This window comes from Nomascus leucogenys, chromosome 6, assembly GCF_006542625.1.
Source record: "Nomascus leucogenys isolate Asia chromosome 6, Asia_NLE_v1, whole genome shotgun sequence".
NCBI classification, from domain to species: Eukaryota; Metazoa; Chordata; class Mammalia; order Primates; family Hylobatidae; genus Nomascus; species Nomascus leucogenys.
In genome coordinates this window covers 56,722,536-56,736,490 of record NC_044386.1, presented here as the reverse complement: position 1 = coordinate 56,736,490, position 13,955 = coordinate 56,722,536, and the positions used below count along the sequence as shown (strand labels likewise).

Below are 13,955 nucleotides of genomic sequence, written 5' to 3'. Positions count from 1 at the left end.
GGCTCCAGAATAAAAATTAAGTAGAATTAAATCAGCTCTTCCACTTATTAGCTGTGTGCCTTAAGTAACATACTTAGTCTCTCTCAAAGCCTGTTTCTTCATCTGTAAAATGGACACGGGAGTAAGCACCCCATAGAGTTTTTGTGAAGATTAAATGAGATAATGCATATAAAGTACTTGGCTTAGTGCCAACATTGTAAACACTCACATATTAAAGACTACTTCTATTGTTATTGTTATTACTGACTCAATATCAATTAACACTGGCCACAGATATGATTCTGCAGGTTAATCTTAGGTAGACATATACTGATGTATTGCTCTCTCTCTGTGCTTGTGTCTATAGAAATATAAATTTTAGAGCATATCTAATATACCTTAAAGTGAAATACACCTTGCTATGAAATCAAAGTTGTTTAGCATTATCTTGGTAATCGAAGTATCAAAGAAAACTCCAAGTAAAACTTTAGAATCTTCCTCTCAAACCTTTTAAAGCATTTCTTTCATTGTATTCTAAAGTCAAGTTATTTAAAAGGTTAACAGAGATACTACAGAATTAATATCACCAAAAAACACTTAAGCATTTTGCTGAATGTAGTACTGAACTCAAAGATGTACCAACTGTTGAGATGGAGAAAACTACCTCAAAAAGATCAGTATTCCTCATGTGAATGCTTACTATTTTCCTAAAAGTCACATTCAGGAGTCACATGCAAAGAGAAAATGTGAAGACCTGCTCAAGGACAAATGCATTCTCAGTACTCACTTGTAACAGTCAAGGTAGACATAAAGAAGATGCTGCAGACTGTGCTCCAAACAATAGAGAATGAATTGAGAATGGAAATCCCAACCTTCTTTGGTCTTGTAGTTTTGAACAGGGAGGGTATCCTGTATTACACCTCCAATACGGCTCAGTCTTAGGAGGAAGCATTCAAAGTCTTCCAGTTCAGATGCCAGAAAAACCCCATTCCTATGGACAGATTTATAGGACAGCAAGTTAAAAAGTCGCTATGTTCAGAGTAGACCAAATCACACCCATAATTTAGGTCTCAATTACTTAAAAATAAGCATTTACAAATTAATGCCGCCAGTTCTTACTCTACATGTTCTCAGACACATATTTTGCTGGTTTCTAATAAAATTTTCTGCACCACTGTAGTATTTAAAGGTAGTAATGACAGACTCAAGTTATCTTTATGATTTTAAAAACCTAAATCAAGCTATTTCCATTTTTTGGTTTTTGATGGGAATCATGACCCAGTATAGCAACAGTGGTTAACCCTTGAAGCTGGATGCTCTAAGCACTGAGAAATTCACCAAAATATGCAAACAAAATCATCATGCTACATCAGAATAATTTAAATAGACCAACTACTGAACAAGAATAGAAATCTGCATGTAAATATTACTTTTTACAAAGTTACTGTGACATCATACATACCAAAGGAGTAAAGAAAATATATACCTGTATATGGAGTTTATAGAAACATCATGGAACCACTAACCTAATTATAGAACATTATAAGCCCTTGGTATATTCCTCCCCCACTGCATGCCCTTTGCTACCTCCAGAGGTAGCCACTATCCTGACTTTTATGATAATCATTCCCATATTTTTTTTTTTTTGGAGACGGAGTCTCGCTCTGTTACCCAGGCTGGAGTGCAGTGTTGTGATCTCCGCTCGCTGCAAGCTCCGCCTCCCGGACTCACGCCATTCTCCTGCCTCAGCCTCCGGAGTAGCTGGGACTACAGGCGCCCGCCACCAAGCCTGGAGAATTTTTTGTATTTTTAGTAGAGACGGGGTTTCACCGTGTTAGCCAGGATGGTCTCGATCTCTTGACCTCGTGATCCACCTGCCTCGGCCTTCCAAAGTGTTGGGATTACAGGCGTGAGCCACGGCGCCCGGCCCTTTTTTTTTTTTTTTTTTGGCAGGGTCTTGCTCTGTCACCTAGGCTGGAGTGCAGTGGTGCTATCTCAGCTCACTGCAAGCTCTGCCTCCTGAGCTCAAGTGATCCTCCTACCTCAGCCATCTGAGTAGCTGGGACGACAGGCATGTGCCACCACACTCAGTTTTTAAATTTTTTGTAGGGACAAGGTTTATGTTGTCCAGGCTGGTCTTGAACTCCTGGACTCAAGCAATCCTCCTGCCTAGGCCTCCCAAAGTGTTGGGATTACAGGTGTGAGCCACTGTGTCTGGCCTTTTTACTTTTATTCATAGTTTTATTACACATATATGGAATCCCAATAATTTAAGGTTTTGCCTATTTTGAACTTTGTATTATGTGGAACATTCTGGATATACTGTTCTCCACCTTATTTCTTCTACCCAACATTGTGTGATTTACCTATGTTGATACCTCTGGGTATAGTTTATTTTTCATTATTATATAGTATTCCATTGTATGAATATACCATATTTATCCACTCTACCTCTGAGAAAATTTAGCCATACTTATGATAAAAACTATTGGCAAACTAAGCATAGATGCAAACTCCCTTAACTTAAAAGGGGTATCTAGAAAAATCCTTCTAGCCAACATCATATTTATTAGTGACACATTTTAGTTGTTCCTAAATTTCGGGTAAAATAAATTTGCATTTCCTTACCTACAAATGAGGAAGAGCATCTTTTCCTATGTTTATTAGCCATTTGTGCTTCCTCTTTTGTGAGGAGCCTATGTGCTGGTATCCTTCTCCTCAGATCCAAGCTCTACTCTGTGTCACCCTACTCTGTTCCTGGAGGCTCACCTCTATGGGTTCTACTACAAGACCCCAGTGTCCTCAGACTTCTGTTTTAGTTCACTCAATGGGAGGGCTCCATCAGGAGATAAAAGGAATACTCTCTCTGTGCTAGGTGACTACAGCTTGGCTGACACTCTACATTAAAGGTCACAACTCCTGCCAAGCAGCTCTCTTGGTCTCAGTGCCAGATCTTTGCCCCTTTAGGCCTTTTAGAAAGCATATATCCTACTACTCCCAAGGTTGTGAAGATATTCACTTACAGCATTTTCCAAATTTTATACTTTCATATTTGACATTTAGGTGTTAATATCTACCCAGAATTGATGTAATGTACAACATAAGGTAGGGAGGGGAATCTGATTAGATTTTTTTCCCCATACAGCTATTCAGTTATTCTAGCCCCATTGTCAAAAAGATGGTTCTTTCTCCACTCTTGTGCAGGACCACCTCTGTCATATGTAAAATGATCATACAGGTATAGGTCTGTATCTACGCTCACACTTCTGTTCTCTATCCCGGCACCAATACTCTGTCTTAACTGCTACAGCTTTAGAATAAGTTTTGATATCTGGTAGGGCAAGTTCTCTTTCAGGGCTCTTCTTAATCCTCTAATTTCTTTTTTTTGTTGTTTTTTTTTGAGATGGACTCTCACTCTGTCTCCCAGGCTGGAGTTCAGGGGCTTGATCTTGGCTCACTGCAACCTCCACCTCCTGAGTTCAAGTGATCCTCCTGCCTCAGCCTTCTGAGTAGCTGGGATTACAAGCAAGTGCCACCACACCCAGCTAATTTTTGTATTTTTAGTAGAGACGATGTTTCATCATGTTGGCCACACTGGTCTCAAACTCCTGATCTCAAGTGATCTGCCTACCTCAGCCTCCCAAAGTGTTGGGATTACAGGTGTGAGCCACCGTGCCTGGCAGACCCTCTAATTTCTATATAAATATTTATGATCAGCATGTCATAATCCACAAGAAAACAAAAAACAAAAAACAAAAAACAAACCGCTGGGATTTTTACTGAGATTGTACTATATTTAAAGATCAACTTGGTAAGACTTGATAGCAGGCTTGTCTTGCTCCAAATCTAAAGAGAATGCTCACAATGTTTCACTAGTAAGTATGATGTTGGCTAAAAGGATTTTTCTAGATACCCCTTTTAAGTTAAGGGAGTTTAGGCCAGGCGCAGTGGCTCACACCTGTAATCCCAGCACTTTGGGAGGCCAAGGCAGGCGGATCACGAGGTCAGGAGATTGAGACCAATCTGGCTAACACTGTCAAACCTCGTCTCTACTAAAAATACACACACACACAGAAATTAGCCAGGCATGGTGGCGGGCGCCTGTAGTCCCAGCTACTGGGGAGGCTGAGGCAGGAGAATAAGGTAAACCCGGGAGGTGGAGCTTGCAGTGAGCAGAGATAGCACCACTGCACTCCATCCTGGGCGACAGAGTGAGACTCCATCTCAAAAAAAAAAGGCCGGGCGTGGTGGCTCACGCCTGTAATCCCAGCACTTTGGGAGGCCGAGGTGGGCAGATCACGAGGTCAGGAGATCGAGACCATCCTGGCTAACACGGTGAAACCCCATCTCTACTAAAAATACAAAAAGAAATTAGTTGGGCGTGGTGGCGGGTGCCTGTAGTCCCAGCTACTCCAGAGGCTGATGCAGGAGAATGGTGTGAACCCAGGAGGCGGAGCTTGTAGTGAGCCAAGATCACACCCCTGCACTCCAGCCTGGGCGACAGTGAGACTCTGTCTCAAAAAAAAAAAAAAAAAAAAAAATTAAGGGAGTTTGCATCTATGCTTAGTTTGCCAAGTTTTGATCGTAAATAGGCTGAATTTTATCAAATGCTTTTCTGTATATAACAGGGTGGTATGATTTTTCCCCTTTAATCTGGTGGTACAGAGTTCATTAATTTACTAATTTCATAATTCCAAAACCATATATACATTAGTTTAAAAACCAAATGCTAAGCAAAATATTAGGTAAGCATACAAGTTTTATAATATTTACTAGTAGTAAACAAGAGCATTTAGTGCAATGGAGAGAAGAATGAATAGAAAATTAGGGGCTAAGGGATTTAAATCTGTAACTAACTGGCTTGGGCAAAGCACTTAATATCCCTGGATCTGACTCTCCACATCTTTAAGCTGGGGAGGAAAATACAGCTGTAAGTATACCCCAATAAGTATAAATAGAAAATAACCCCATGGCCGGGCGTGGTGGCTCACGCTTGTAATCCCAGCACTTTGGGAGGCCGAGGCGGGCGGATCACGAGGTCAGGAGATCGAGACCACAGTGAAACCCCGTCTCTACTAAAAATACAAAAAGAAAAATTAGCCGGGCGTGGTGGCGGGCGCCTGTAGTCCCAGCTACTCGGAGAGGCTGAGGCAGGAGAATGGCGTGAACCTGGGAGGCGGAGCTTGCAGCGAGCCGAGATTGCGCCACTGCACTCCAGCCTGGGCGACAGAGCGAGACTCTGTCTCAAAAAAAAAAAAAAAGAAAATAACCCATAAAAATATGTTTAAGAAACTTAACATACATGTTATTAGCTTTCCTTATACTATTTCAACAGGTTAGAAAGATAGATTAAATGGAGCCATATGAAATGGTTGATACTCAGTCATTTTTGACCCACACAAATGGCAAGTTCATATGGTTCAATTTAACAGGTTTTTCTAAATGAATTAAACTGTAAAATCTTCACATCACTTCAAGAGCTACTTCCCCCCATTATTTCTTAATTCAGCAGTTCTCTTAGTTCAAAAACATGCACAGCACACATGTAGTGATATGAAGCACAGGTGACAGGATACTAAGGTATCCCCATCTCAGCTCTTGTCACTTGCTCCTTATAGCCCTACTGAAAACTTAACATTTCTGTACCAAAGTGCATAAAATGTTTTGGGAGGAACCTGCATCTAGAACTTGAGAGCTTATTTACTACCCACATGATATTAAACACATATGATTTTTTGTTTTTTTTTTTTTTGAGACGGAGTCTCACTCTGTTGCCCAGGCTGGAGTGCAATGGCACAATCTCGGCTCACTGCAACCTCTGTCTCCTGGGTTCAAGCGATTCTCCTGCCTCAGCCTCCCAAGTAGCTGGGATTACCTGGCATTATGCCTGGCTAATTTTTGTATTTTTGCAGAGACAGGGTTTCACCATGTTGGCCAGACTTGTCTTGAACTCCTGACCTCAGGTGATCTGCCCGCCTTGGCCTCTCAAAGTGCTGAGATTACAGGCATGAGCCACCACGCTTGGCCAAATGGGTAGGATTTTAAAACCTCACTGAAGATGATGCCCTTTAAATTTTATAGTAATATGAAACAGCATTGAATCAGATTTATGGCATTTCAAAGGAAAAGCTATACCATTATTTTTTCTTGCTCTTCCCTTGTATTCTTCCCATTGGGGATTAGTTCAACAGTTATAATACCTGGCCAGCTTATCTAAAATTTCATTCCTCATGTAGTTGTTACAGGAAGTATTCTGGTTAATAACATCAATAGTCAGAAGGGGCCATTTGTTCTGCTGAAGTGAAGCATAACTATGCTGGGTTTGAAACTCTCCAATCCATAAGATAATGTTTAACCAATCATGGCGAGCTGTGAGGTATCTCCAGAGGGCTTCTGGGGAATATGATCTGTATTCTACATGAAAAACAAAACACATTTAAAAATATAATTAATTATGCTTATTGACACGTAACTCAACACTAAATTACTGAGTAAATATAACAATTTGGACCTAGATATTTATACAATACATTAATTATTCAGGTCCTCTGTTTTACTATTTTCCTTTTTTTGAGACAGGATCTCGCTGTGTTGCCCAGGCTGGAGTGCAGTGGTGCACTCGTGGCAGCCTCGACCTCCTGGGCTCAAGTGGTACTCCTACTTCAGCTGCCCAAGTAGCAGGGACTGCAGGGATGTGCCATCATGACCAGGTAAATTTTTTTTTTCTTTTTGAGACAGAGTCTTGCTCTGTAGCCCAGGCTGGAGTGCAGTGGCACAATCTCGGCTCACTGCAACCTCCGCCTCCCAGGTTCAAGCAATTCTCCTGCCTCAGCCTCCCAAGTAGCTTGGATTACAGGTGTGCACCACCACACCCAGCTAATTGTTGTATTTTTAGTAGAGGCGGGGTTTCACAATGTTGGCCTAGCTGGTCTTGAACTCCTAACCTCAGGTGATTTGCCTGCCTCGGCCTCCCAAAGTGCTGGGATTATAGGCGTGAGCCACCACGACTGTCTGCCCAGGTAATTAAAAAAAAATATATTCTGTAGAGATGGGGGTCTCACTATGTTGCTAGGCTGGTCTTGAACTCCTGGCCTCAAGCGATCTTCTCATCTCGGTTTCCCAAAGTGCTGGGATTACAGGTGTGAGCCACCATGCCTGGCCACATTGTTCATTTTATAATCAATACTACAGCCAAAGAGCTAGATGTAGCTTCTAATTACTATGGTGGTTAAAATGAAACTTACGTATTAGCTGTACATTTCACTTAACCTGTTCAACCCTCTTTTTCTCTTCTCTTTCCCTTAACGTAAATAAAAACTTTGTTTCAGATGCGGAAGGATGAAAAGGAAAAAAAAATTAAAAATAATAAACAAATAAAAACTTCAGCCATAATAGTAAGCCAGAATTTTACTCTCTGAATTGCTACTGTTTAACACTGTTAGTTATGCCCCAGATCCCCTATATCAGATGGCATAGATCCCCAATTTACACAAGAAACTTAAGACTATTTGCAAAAACAGATTGTCACTTTGAAGCTGGAATGCAAACTCAACCTTGAAATCTCAATTAACTATTTTTTTCTTTTATTAGCACATTATAAATTCCTCCCAGAAACTCTGGGATAAGAAAGAGATCTTAATGCAATGATTTGCATTTTAAATAACCTGAATATTATTTCCCGAAAGGAATTCTAAAATTGAGACACATCAAAATATTAAAATATCAATACCCAATTTAATCCTCATTCAGTATGTTCATATTTCAGGCTCTCTAACACTTGCCTTCTGGACTTATCCTGGGGAGAAGGATGGATTCTTGTGTTAGTTGATCCCACCACAGAGCCCAATTTAACACAATTCTATGGTCCTGTTTGTTAAATTCATCTTTACAATCATATTTCAGGAATGAGTCCAAAACAGACTTGTGCTTGAAAAAATCTTGTTCCTTTATCCAGTACCTAAAAACAGTGATATAAATTTGTTTTTTTTAAATTTTGGAGAAAAAGGCATCATTCCTTTTTATCTGCTCAAGAACATCTACTCTTTTGGGGAACACATAATTCTGATTGTGCAAATATTAAAATGACAAAACACTCTTGAGTCCCTTCTGTCTGATACAAGTTTTATCTCCATGGAGAATGCAGGCTCAGTTCCACATAAGAAACTTGTGTTCACTAACAATTATAAATGAAATACTATCTAATGGTATTCTAGTATTATCAAAAGGGGACTAATGAGACTACCTGGGAAATGACTGGATTTGCATATTTTCTTGGAAATGTCCCAAATAAAGCTTCTCAACTTGATGCACGAAGTCTATAGTTCTTTTCTCTTTTTCAGAAAAATAATTTTTTTCTTTTAAAATTTCAACCTTGAATAAAAAGTAATTAAAGCAGTGACTTTACAAAAAATCAAGCACATTTGCAAAAAATGTCATGAGATTATCAAAGAAGGTAGTGCTGGGAATTAAAGATTATAAAAAAAGTCAAGAGATAATATGCCATTCAAGAATTATATTTTGAACATTTGAGTTAATGTATATTAACACAAATTTTCTTTTGCCACAAATGTAAAATAGTCACTGAAGAAAGATGAAGGAGAAAAAAAGATGAAAGGGTTGTCACACTTTTACTTATTAGATATTAGTTGAACATTAAAATTACTTAAAGTTTTTCTTCCAAGGTTTTCTTCCAAGTTTTTCACCAGGCTTTCTAGAAAATGTATACTAGGTAGTCTCACCTTTACCTACCAAAAAGTCACGTATGTTTTTATTAGTTGTATAGAAGCATATCTTGAGCAATTGGCCTTTTACATCAAACCCCTAAAATAAACATAGAAAACCAAAAAAAGTTACATTTTGTAATGGAACTATTTTGAACATAAATATGTGTTAGATACAGAAACACCCTATTATAAACATCTATCTTGTTAGAATTCCATAGCTTTCTGCTCTTCAAACATTCATTTCCCTACTTTCTTTTTTCTTTTTGAGACAGTCTAGCTGTGTTGCCCAGGCTGGAGTACAGTGGTATGATCACAGCATACTGCAGCCTCGACCCCTAGGCTCAAAGCGATCCTACCAACTCAGCCTCCCAAGTAGCTGGGGCTACAGGTGTGCATTACCATGCCTGGCTAATTTTTGTATTTTTTGTAGAGATGGGATTTCTTCATGTTACCCAGGCTGGTCTTGAACTCCTAGGCTCAAGTGATCCTCCTGCCTCAGCCTCCCAAGGTGCTAGGAATACAGGCGTGAGCCACCCTGCCTGGCCCTCCTACATTCATTATATATGTATTTACTGCCTATCCCTAAAGTCCTTAAGCATTTTGTCAGAGCAAAGGCAGCACACAGAACAATTTAAGGCAATGCTAGGCTACCACAGGACCAAAACGACAGCAATCTGGTATGCTGATTCAAGTGGAAACAATGATCAATGCAAACAACATCCCTTTTACGTAGTTCCACTCCTCTACACTTCCTGAAAGTTACCATAGGCAAGACCCCAACCATGCAGATTAGGGCTAGATCAGCTTAGTCTAGGAGCCCTACTTCTAGGGCTTCCCCTTCTCATATGAAGTAAAACCAGAGAGCATAAAGCCCAGCAAAGGCATAATTTACTAGAAAGTTCAAGTGGAGATGTAAGGAGTCACAATCAACAATACAGAATGTCCTCCAACAAATAATGAGCTCCTATGCATGCTTCAACAAGTGTGAAGTCTTCTATGAGAAACACTATCTCCTCCTAATCAAAGTCAGGTCTAACAGAGTATTTTTCTTTTCTTTTTCTTTTTTATGAGACAGGGTCTCACTCTGTCACCCAGGCTGGATGGAAGGCAGTGGTGCGATCTCAGGTCACTGCAACCTCTGCCTCCCGGGTTCAAATGATTCTTGTGCCTCAGCCTCCCGAATAGCTGGGGTTACAGGCATGTATCACCCACCTGGCTAATTTTTGGCCTTTTTAGTAGAGACAGCGTTTACCACGTTGGCCAGACTGGTCTCAAACTCCTGCTTCAAAAGTTATCTGCCCATCTCGGCCTCCAAAATTGTTGGGATTACAGGTGTGAGCCACTGCACCCAGCTCAGAGAGTACTTTTAAATGCCATTTAAAAATCTCTTCAAGAGATATGGAAATAACCTAAGTGTCTATCAACAGATGAATGGATAAAGAAAATATGGTGTATATATACAAAGGAATATTATTTGGCCTTAAAAAAAAAAGGAAAGGCCAAGTGTGTTGGCTCATGCCTATAATCTCTGCACTTTGGGAGACCAAGGCAGGAGGATTGCTTGAGCCCAAGAGTTTGAGACCAGCCTGGGCAACATAGTGAGACCCTGTCTCTACAAAAAAAGAAAAAAAAAAAGAGAGAGAGAGAGGAAAACCTGCAATTTTAAACAACATGGCTGAACCTGGAGGATATTATGCTAAATGAAATAAGCCAGACACAGAAAGACAAATTCTTCATGCTCTCACTTATATATGGAATCTAAGAAAAAGCTGAACTCACAGTAATAGAGAGTGGAATGATATTACCAAGGACTGTGGGGTAGGGGAAAGGAGTAGATATTGGTCAAAAGGTACAAACTTTCAGATATAAGATAAATAAGTTCTGCAGACCTATGTACAGTATAGTAACTAAAGTTAATAATAATACATTGTACACTTGAAATTTGTTGAGAGTAGATCTCAAGTGTTCTAACCATATATACACACATAACTGTGAGGTGATATATTAATTAGCTTACTTGTGGTAATCTTTTCACAATGTACATACATATCAAAACATCATATTGTATACCTTAAATACATGTAATTTTTGTCACTCATATCTAAATAAAATTAGGGGGAAAATATCTTCAAGAAAGTTCTCAGGCCAGGCATGGTGGCTCACGCCAGTAATTTCAGCACTTCAGGAGGTCGAGGCAGGTGGCTCACGTGAGGTCAAGAGTTCCAGACCAGCCTGACCAACACGGAGAAATCCCGTCTCTACTAAAAATACACAAAATTAGCCAGGCATGGTGGCGCATGCTGCAATCCCAGCTACTCGGGAAGCTGATGTAGGAGAATCGTTTGAACCTGGGAGGTGGAAGTTTTGTGAGCCAAGATCGCACCATTGCACTGTAGCCTAAGCAACAAGAGTGAAACTCTGTCTCAAAAAAAAAAAAAAAAAAAAAAAAGTTCTCAGTACCAAAACATTTCTCAGTGTTATTTCTCTTTTAGATTTAGAGACAGGGTCTTGCTCTGTTACCAGCCATTTATAGGTGCAATCACAGTTCACTGCAACCTAGAACTCCTGGAGATCCTCCTGCTTCAGCCTTCTGAGTAGCTAGGACTACAGGTGTGCTATGGTTTGGATCTGTGCCCCTGCCCAAATCTCATGTTGAATTGTAACCCCCAGTGTTGGAGGAGGGGCCTGGTGGGAGGTGACTGGATTATGGGGGTGGATTTCCCCCTTGCTGTTTTTGTGATACGAAGTAAGTTCTCATGATATCTGGTTGTTTAAAAGTGTGTAGCACCTCCCCAATGCTCTCTCTTCCTCTTTCTCCTGCCATGTAAGACATGCCTGCGTCCCCTTCATCTTCTGCCATGACTGTAAGTTTCCTGAGATCTCCCCAGCCATGCTTCTTGTATAGCCTGTGGAACTGTGGGCCAATTAAACCTCTTTTCTTTCTAAATTACCCAGTCTCAGGTAGTTCATTATTATTTATTTAGTTAGTTTTTGAGATGCAGTCTTGCTCTGTTGCCCAGGCTGGAATGCAGTGGCACCATCTTGGCTCACTGCAACCTCCGACTGCTGGGTTCAAGCAATTTTCCCTGCCTCAGCCTCCCCAGTAGATGGGATTACAGGCGCCTGCCACCACACCTGGCTGATTTTTGTAGTTTTAGTAGAGATGGGGTTTCGCCATGTTGGTCAGGCTGGTCTCAAACTCCTAACCTCAGGTGATCCACCCACCTCAGCCTCCCAAAGTGCTGGGATTACAGGCGTGAGCCACCACGCCCGGCTCAGGTAATTCTTTATAGCAATATGAGAACGGACTAATACAAGGTACAAGGTGCAAGCCACCATGTCCTTTTTATTTTTTTATTTTTTGTAGAGACAGGGTCTTGCTATGTTGCCCATGCTGGTATTGAATTCCTGGCCTCAAGCGATCTTCCTGCCTCAACCTTCCAAAGCGCTGGGATTACAGACATGAGCAACCACACCCAGACATTCTCAGTGTTATTAATGTCATTATTTCTTAGTGTCATCATTTACTACATAAATTTCCTAGTTTATGAAATAATTATGAATACAAACCAATTTTATAGTAACTAGAAATTATATTAAATACATTTTAAGACTTTATGGATTACACCACTTACCATATTCTTCAAAAGTTCAGAGGCTTCCTTTATATTGCTCTTTTTTAAATTGTCAAAGACCAAATTTAAGCCTATGCCAATCAGCTCCTCAAGTTTTTGAGCAGAATGACTAGCAGTCCTGAAGAAAGTTTGTGCCTCTGGTATTTTGTTGTTTAAAATGGCATTGGCAATAACTTCCTAGGAAAAGAAAAACGTTTGCCTTTTAAGTTCTTTTTCATTTCCTTATTATGATTATCAACATGGGATTTATACATTTATTTAACATCTAACAAAGGAACTTTTATTTAAAATCTATTACTAGATTTGGAGTTAGGTTCAAGGGATATAAAATTGAGTAAAACTAAGACCCTACACTCCAGGAGCTAGTGGAAGACACACTGATTATAGTACTGTATGATAGGGGCTGTGATAAAAGTAACCCACGGTGCTAGAGAGGAAGGTCTAGAAGAGAAACACCTAAATAAGAAGGACGACCACCCCCGCCCCCGTGTCCCCCCGCACAGGCTTGCTAGTAGAAGTAACTAGTAACTGATGAGGCAAAAAATTTAAAGACCAATAAGTGTTCCATAGATATACTGAGATAAGAGGACAGGTGTTCCAAAAAGCGAGAATATCATATGCAAAGGGACAAAGAAAAGAAACTGCATCAAGCCTTCAGAGAACTACAAATTACTCAATGTAATTGGAGAGAGTAGCAGATGAGACTTGAAAGCAAAGCAGAGGATCCATCATGACGAGCCTTGCGTTTGAGGTAGATTTTATCCTGAAACTACGTGGAGCCACTGAAAGACCATAAAAGCAAGATGTGATGTAATCAGATACATATTTACAGAAAGATATCCAGGCAGCAATATAGAGAGTGGACTGAAAGTGATTCAAGCTCAAGATATTGAGGCATTAGAAGGCTACTACCAATAATCCATGTGAAAAGAAATACTTAAACTGAAGATCTAAACCCTAGAGAGAACAGAAAGGAGGCATTCTTAACCTACGGCTTTAAAGAGATCTGCAAACCCCATTAAGCCATGTATAAAATTTTGTCTATGTGTACACATTCACATGCCTGTTTCTGAAGACAGGGTCTACAATTTTTATCAAAGTAAACTATAACCCCTTCCCCTGGCAAAAGTTGAAAATCAAGGATTTTGAGTAAAAAGAGGACCATAGACAGAGCCTTGCAGAACAATAAAGGAGGTAAACAGGAAGAGAAACCTGCGAAGGAGACAGGAAAAAGGAGACAAAAAAGTAGAAGGAAAAGTAAGTAATTCTTACTTTTTTTTTTTCTGAGACAGAGTCTCGCACTGTCACCTGGGCTGGAGTGCAGTGGTGCGATCTCAGCTCACTGCAACCTCCACTTCCCAGGTTCAAACAATTCTCCTGCCTCAGCCTCCTGAGTAGCTGGGATTACAGGCACCTGCCACCACACCTGGCTAATTTTTTTTGTATTTTTAGTAGAGACAGTGTTTCACCATTTGGTCAGACTTGTCTCGAACTCCTGACCTTGTGACCTGCCTGCCTCGGCCTCCCAAAGTGCTGGGATTACAGGCGTGAGCCACTGTGCCCGGATAATTTCTTACTTTTTACGGTTACAGAATGAATAAGAGATACAGAAAATGCA

General features: G+C 40.3%; 1 protein-coding gene across 9 annotated transcripts in view; it reads right to left on the bottom strand.

Moving 5' to 3' along the window:
• Positions 1-13,955, bottom strand: part of SPG11 (SPG11 vesicle trafficking associated, spatacsin) — a 119,425-nt gene that overhangs the window by 69,552 nt on the left and 35,918 nt on the right. For all 9 annotated transcript variants that reach the window (XM_030814150.1, XM_030814151.1, XM_030814149.1 and 6 more), the window contains exons 11-16: positions 12,338-12,514; positions 8,728-8,799; positions 8,222-8,349; positions 7,761-7,936; positions 6,180-6,393; positions 767-970 (exon numbers count right to left, since the gene is read on the bottom strand). In XM_030814150.1, coding sequence (XP_030670010.1) covers positions 767-970; positions 6,180-6,393; positions 7,761-7,936; positions 8,222-8,349; positions 8,728-8,799; positions 12,338-12,514 — 971 coding nt within the window. The remainder of the gene's footprint in view (positions 1-766; positions 971-6,179; positions 6,394-7,760; positions 7,937-8,221; positions 8,350-8,727; positions 8,800-12,337; positions 12,515-13,955) is intronic.